We start from the raw sequence: 5783 nt of genomic DNA, 5'->3' as shown, positions 1-5783 counted from the left end.
CGCTCTAGTCAAATATTATTACTTTTCTTCACATGAGATATTTGAATCACATAGTAGTACCTATGTCGACCAAATTACCCCTATTATCTTGTTAATCATGGCACAATTGCATGTATGTCATAGTGTCAACGTGTAGGTAGATTTGTGGATTTTAGTTTAGCTATAATTTTTTCACTGTATGCGCATATTAGGGAAATGTATTCCATGATCCGAACAAGGTAACGAATAAAAATGTATGGTGCCTTAACGGGGATGTGATCTCCAGTAATTGGACATGGATAATTTTTCAGTTCTTTTTCTCCCCAGAAAAGTATTGCCTCCGATCCATATTAGTTGTCACTCAAACAGGTGTATCTAGCACTAAAATACGTCCAGATACAAATCTCTTTGAGCGACAAATAATATGGATCAGAGCGAAAAAAAATTCTTGACAAACGTAACTCCTTGGTTGTTTATTTTTGCAGTTGTTTTTCCAATATGTTGATTCCAATTCTTTTGTCAACTCAGGGTACCATCATATGTGTGCCTTTGATGAAGATATCCCGTTTGTAACTATACAAGTTTAGACTTCAAGGTAAGTACACACTTTTTTCATGATAATATCATGTCTCATTAATAAATTAAAGATTTAGTTACAAGTTGTGTAAACATCGACATTACATGACTGAAAAGATGGGATAATCCTATGCTAAAAATCACCACAAGCTTGTACAATGTGTATTCAAATGAGGCTATGGCCTAGAGGCAAATACGACCTTACTCCAACAATTTTATACTGTAACAAAAACCTGAGTTTTCTCTGTTATAAATGGTAGATTCCGTATGATCTCATTGTCGGAATTACTACCTCAGAAAATGAAATATATTGCGTCTTAGGATTTGGGATTAAAATTAGAAGAAGCATAAGATACTTCATCTTGACTGCAATAAGCTTGGTTAAGGTGGAGTCCCTCCTTTTGGTCCAGCCAACATTGCTCAATGTTTTATTCTATCTTGCTTGATACTCCTTCGGTACCTAAATATAAGCCTTTTTAGGAGTATTTAACGGAAAAAAAAAACTACCACAATTGGGGTTTGTGTCCCACACAACTACCATATTTTCAGGAAGTAACCAAAAATTAACACTGTTTCAGAATTTTGTGGCAAAAAACTATCAAGTGAAACTAACGGCCGTTTTTATGATTTTAAACATGTTTTTGACATGCGGGGCCCGTGTGGCGGTAAAGTTAACTTCGTATATTTTGACAGTTAAGTTGACCGTTATTACAGGTGGGTCCCACAAATTTGCATCTACCTTCTTCTTCCTCCTCTTTCTCTCTTAGACATTTCAATGCAAAATGACCCAGACATACATTATTCTCACATTTATTGAGATCAAACATACATTATTCTCACATTATTTTGATATCAAACATACATTATTCTCACGTGATCACAAGCTAATGAATCAGCATCAATGAACTAGGAATATTTAGGACTCGCTGCTTTTTTTAGAAGATTTGGGACTAACTGCTGGGCCCTTCGATGGCGCACGGCCTCCTGCTCTTGCTCGGGCCGTTTCCCCTGGCCCACCCTCTGAGCTTGCGGAGCAATCTCGGCCGTCCGATCCCTATCCTGCAGCCCGCCAACCCCATGCACGACTCCTCCGCCGCGCCGCACGACGACGTCTTGCAGAGCTTCACCTCGTTGCTCGGCGCGGTCGCCGCTACCATCTTCATCCCCTTCTCGCGCTGCCCCTCCGCCGTCGGGATGGTTTCACCGTCGTGGTCTCCAGTCACCGCCGTGCCCTTGGCGGTCCCGCCCTCGCCATCGCTGGCCAGCAGGTCGTGCTGCAGCCACGCCGTGATCCAGCCGAGGTAGATCAGCTCTTCCATGTCCGCCGCCCACCGGCCCCGGAGCACCTCCAGCAGGCCCTTGCCGCTCCGCATGCTCCTCTCCACGACGTCCTCCGCATTCTACGCCGTGCGTGCACACACAAGGAGATCCTGATCAGACGGAAATGGAAGGAAATATTCATGAAGCCAAGAAGAAAATACCTCACTGCTTGTTCCTTTCTCCTTCTGTATCTGCAAAACCAGCTGCTTCATCTCCTCCATGAGTTGCTCAAAGCCCTGGCACCTCGTCGCCATCTCTGCTTCCCGGGCATCCAGAGCCAGGATCCTTCCATCAACGGCGTCGAATTCTTGCTTGCTCTGCTTCGTAACTTTCCTGAATTTGCTCTGCAGCGCGTCGAGATTCGCCCGCATCACGGCGAACTCTTCAGCGGCTGCCCGGATCTCCGTGGCGCCTGCCTCAAGCCGCTGGTTCCGGGACTCCAGCAGCTCCAGCTTCATCCCCAGGCACATGATCTGCATCTTCTGGTACGTCGACTCCTGCTCCTGCATGTCACAGTAGTCGCGGAACCGCGACTCGATGCCGGCGGCCCGCTCTTCGAGGGCCGACACCACGCGCTTCAGGTTCTCGACCTCTTCGGTGCCGGCGGACGTTTCCTGAACATCCCGGTTGTTGGCTGAAACTTCTGATGAACTCTCGGTGGCCTGCGCCACCGTGATTTCTTCAGTAAGAGAAGCCTGGCTTGCATGTCCACCGCTGAGAAGCCTACCGGTGCTGCAGGGGATCTCTGCTTGCACCAGCTTTCGCGACGCCTGATTCAGGGACTCCATTTCTTCTCCTTCCTCTTCCCGTTGATCCAATTGGATTGAGTTATCAGATGAGTGTAGATCACTGTGCCTATTTGCTCTATCTCTCACGAGTCCACAGATAAAAGAACCTGCCAGGGGGGAAGCTAAGAGGATTATTAACTTCAGAAGGAGATTCTTGATGTCCTGTGCTCTCTTACTTCCCATTCAGAAGATTTCATCATTCCTTCAGTCTCCATGAAACAATCTCATCAGTACTATATCCAGTGCCCCACCTCATAAGTTGTGACTTGCTTTGCCTTGAGGGCTAAACTATGTGAAGTTCCTTCAGGTCTATAACCCAAGAACAGTTGTTTGGCTAACATCTTGGATCAAGAGTTCAAGCAAAGACACACAAAACTTTGCTTCTTTCGTGCAATTTGACAGCGTTAAACACATTAACAGTTGAAGTTGGTAACCGATTGGAATTTTCATCTTTGCCTTCCATGGCAAGATTAGTACTGTTCTGTTTCTTGCTTAAGAGAAGAAAGCACAACGTTCCCATGCGCCGGATGCAAAGGCTTCGCAGGTTGTTTGAACGAGGGAAACCTTCCCTTTTTTTTTTGAGGGAAGACCTTCATGGCTAGTTTTATTAATAATCAACAGAAGTTACATCATCCACCAAACTGGAAATAATACAGGCCGGGGCCTCATCATTCCAGGAGTTCGAGATCTTATTACAAAAACAAAAGCTGGCTAGCTCATGCGCTGCCTGATTACAAGATCTAAAGCAATGTTTAAACTTGACCTTCCCGATAAGTGACGCCGCATCCACGCAATCGGCAAACATCGCAGCAGCTGCGTCCCACCATCTGCTTTCACCTGTGCAATATTGTATCACCACGAGCGAGTCCGATTCAGCTTTCACCCTTGGAAATCCCAGTGAGTTTGCAAATATAAGCCCTTCCCTCATTGCCATTGCCTCCGAAGTAACAGCATCATAGGCATGAGGAAAGTATTTGCATTGAGCAGCCAAAAAATTCCCCTTGCTATCTCTTAGAACTGCGGCTACTGCTCCAGCCCCTGCATCAGCATGAAACGCTGCATCGACGTTCAGTTTCACAAACTTCGGTTCAGGTCTGCACCAAGTATTCACCAGATTGGTGTGCTTCTTAGTTCTATGGTGGGTCTCCCTTCAGGATTACCGATAGGCTGCGGCATGGTGGCTGCCTAATCACCAGCTGTTCAGCTCTTCGTGCTAAATAGGCAGGGACAGTTGGCTGCAGTCTCGGTGCTCTCAGATCCAGAGCAACATGCGCGCACATTCTAGTATTATTTTTTTCAAAACGTAGATAATTTGTTCGCCTCGTTCTTAAGCAGAAAAGAATTGTCCGATTAATTAATAGAAATCAGGCGAATTTTGATTCTATTATTAAGAAGAAGAGAATGATGTTGATGATCCGACCAGTGGAGTTAGTGGAGGGCCTGCACCGGTCATCCGTGTGGTGAGATCGAGGCCTCAAGGGGGAAGAAATGAAAGAATGAGAAGGGGTGGCGACTAATATACCGGACAAGTTAGAGGACATGATGGTGAAGAAAGAGGAGGCATATACGAAGCGCAATGAGCTCAAGGAGAAAAAGAGAAGGGGAGGTTAATTTCATGGTCGGTCTTAAGATTTTGGGGGCCCTAGGCGACAGTAAATTTGGGGGTCCTTTAATATAATAATTATAGCAACAATAGTGAATACAAGATTTATACCGAGCTCACATTCGTTCATATGTGCCGTTGTGACATGATCTACATTGTTGCGCGAATGTGATCCTCTCTTGAGACCCACCGGCCTATGCCTAGGGCATGTCTCATAATTCTGACATTGTGTGCTCGACGCGTTGTTCGAGTAGCATGTAACTACGTTGTATTGGGTTCTAATGAATACACACAAATATGAAATGCTAGATGTAAACAGTTAAATACATCCAAAATTTTCATGATGAAGATGGAGTAAAGCAAAGTAACAAAGGTTCAAGTGGAAGAAAGAAAGAACAAAGGGAAAAGCATGGCGCCGGGTACCATGGATTATACAACACTAGTAGCAACATACATATGTTGAACGATGCAATGTACGCATCGTGTATGCCAAGGTAAAATACTAAATTAGCAATATACGGTAATATGGTGTACCTGGATCAGTTGGATCGTCGTAGATCATCGGATATTCGGACTACTGGCGTTGGACGATTATGCAACGTGGACTTGCGGCAGGGAGGTGCTAGATTGTGCATTGGCGTCCAGCGATCAGGGGCCCCGGAATAGGTATTGCCTCGGCCTTGAGCAACTCGCCGGACTCGTTGATTGCTACCGGCGAGAGAAACGGGAACATCAACTGACCCACGATCGAGAGAATCGGAAATAGTGATATGTATTTGAAAGGATAAACATAATAGTATTACTCATGGGGTAACAAGAATCAATGAAGTCCACAAATCATAGTTGGAGGAAAGCTATATCTGCATGATCGAAGGAAGGTCACTGGGATCGAAGGAAACAACCGCATCCCTAAACTACGTCTCTCTGCCGAACATGCCAATGGGCTAGCTGCATGCCTGGGGAGGGGGGCCCTGGATCCGGGGGGCGCTCCCTGCCCCCTCCCCTTAGGGCTGGCCCTGAGAGGTTTAACACTTTCATACAAAAGATGGAGCTCAAGGCAAGGAAGCTCGCGGTCAAACAGGTGTGTGAGGTACGAAATGTCTTGTAGGTGAAAGTTGACGACTTGGATCTAGATGTGGCCAAATTTGTTCAACAGGTGCATGGTGACATCTTCACACGCTATGCGAAAATGAGGGGTCAAAACGAGTCATTTGGTTCGGACATCCGGTCCTTTTGTTTGTTTGATGGATGTGGATTGTGAAACTTGTAGGGCGTGTTTGGTAGCCCACATACACCTCAACCAGGCCGAGTTGAGCCAACAAAAACGTGTTAGGTTGCATACAAGGTGGGCTGCCTCACATCGGCATGAACCTTAAAGCAGTCCAGAGCCTGACTTGTTGAAACCCCTCAAATTGGCAGTTTTTAGCGAGCTAGGCTAAGTGCGGAGCAAAAGGGATGCAACTCGCACACGAGGGAGCGAGGCGAAATCAATTGGAGATGGCGGGAGATGGAAATCA

General features: G+C 46.0%; 1 protein-coding gene across 1 annotated transcript; it reads right to left on the bottom strand.

Moving 5' to 3' along the window:
* Positions 1 to 1431: 1431 nt before the first annotated feature.
* LOC119288661 lies at positions 1432 to 2779 on the bottom strand. The gene is made up of 2 exons (XM_037568239.1): positions 2037 to 2779; positions 1432 to 1955 (listed from the first exon to the last, which is right to left on the bottom strand). Exons 1-2 carry the CDS (start codon positions 2661 to 2663, stop codon positions 1506 to 1508), a joined length of 1077 nt encoding a protein of 358 aa, XP_037424136.1. The 5' UTR covers positions 2664 to 2779; the 3' UTR covers positions 1432 to 1505.
* Positions 2780 to 5783: the final 3004 nt, after the last annotated feature.

This window comes from Triticum dicoccoides, chromosome 4A, assembly GCF_002162155.2.
Source record: "Triticum dicoccoides isolate Atlit2015 ecotype Zavitan chromosome 4A, WEW_v2.0, whole genome shotgun sequence".
NCBI lineage: Eukaryota > Viridiplantae > Streptophyta > Magnoliopsida > Poales > Poaceae > Triticum > Triticum dicoccoides.
This window is presented reverse-complemented; position numbering and strand designations above follow the sequence as displayed.

What these genes read in the sequence shown, in the direction of transcription:
- LOC119288661 (XM_037568239.1), bottom strand. Translation starts at nt 2,663, where the DNA reads ATGGAGTCCCTGAATCAGGCGTCGCGAAAGCTGGTGCAAGCAGAGATC. An exon ending in AGAAAGGAACAAGCAGTGAG is followed by an intron (nt 1,956 to 2,036) that starts GTATTTTCTTCT and finishes CGCACGGCGTAG; the next exon opens with AATGCGGAGGACGTCGTGGA.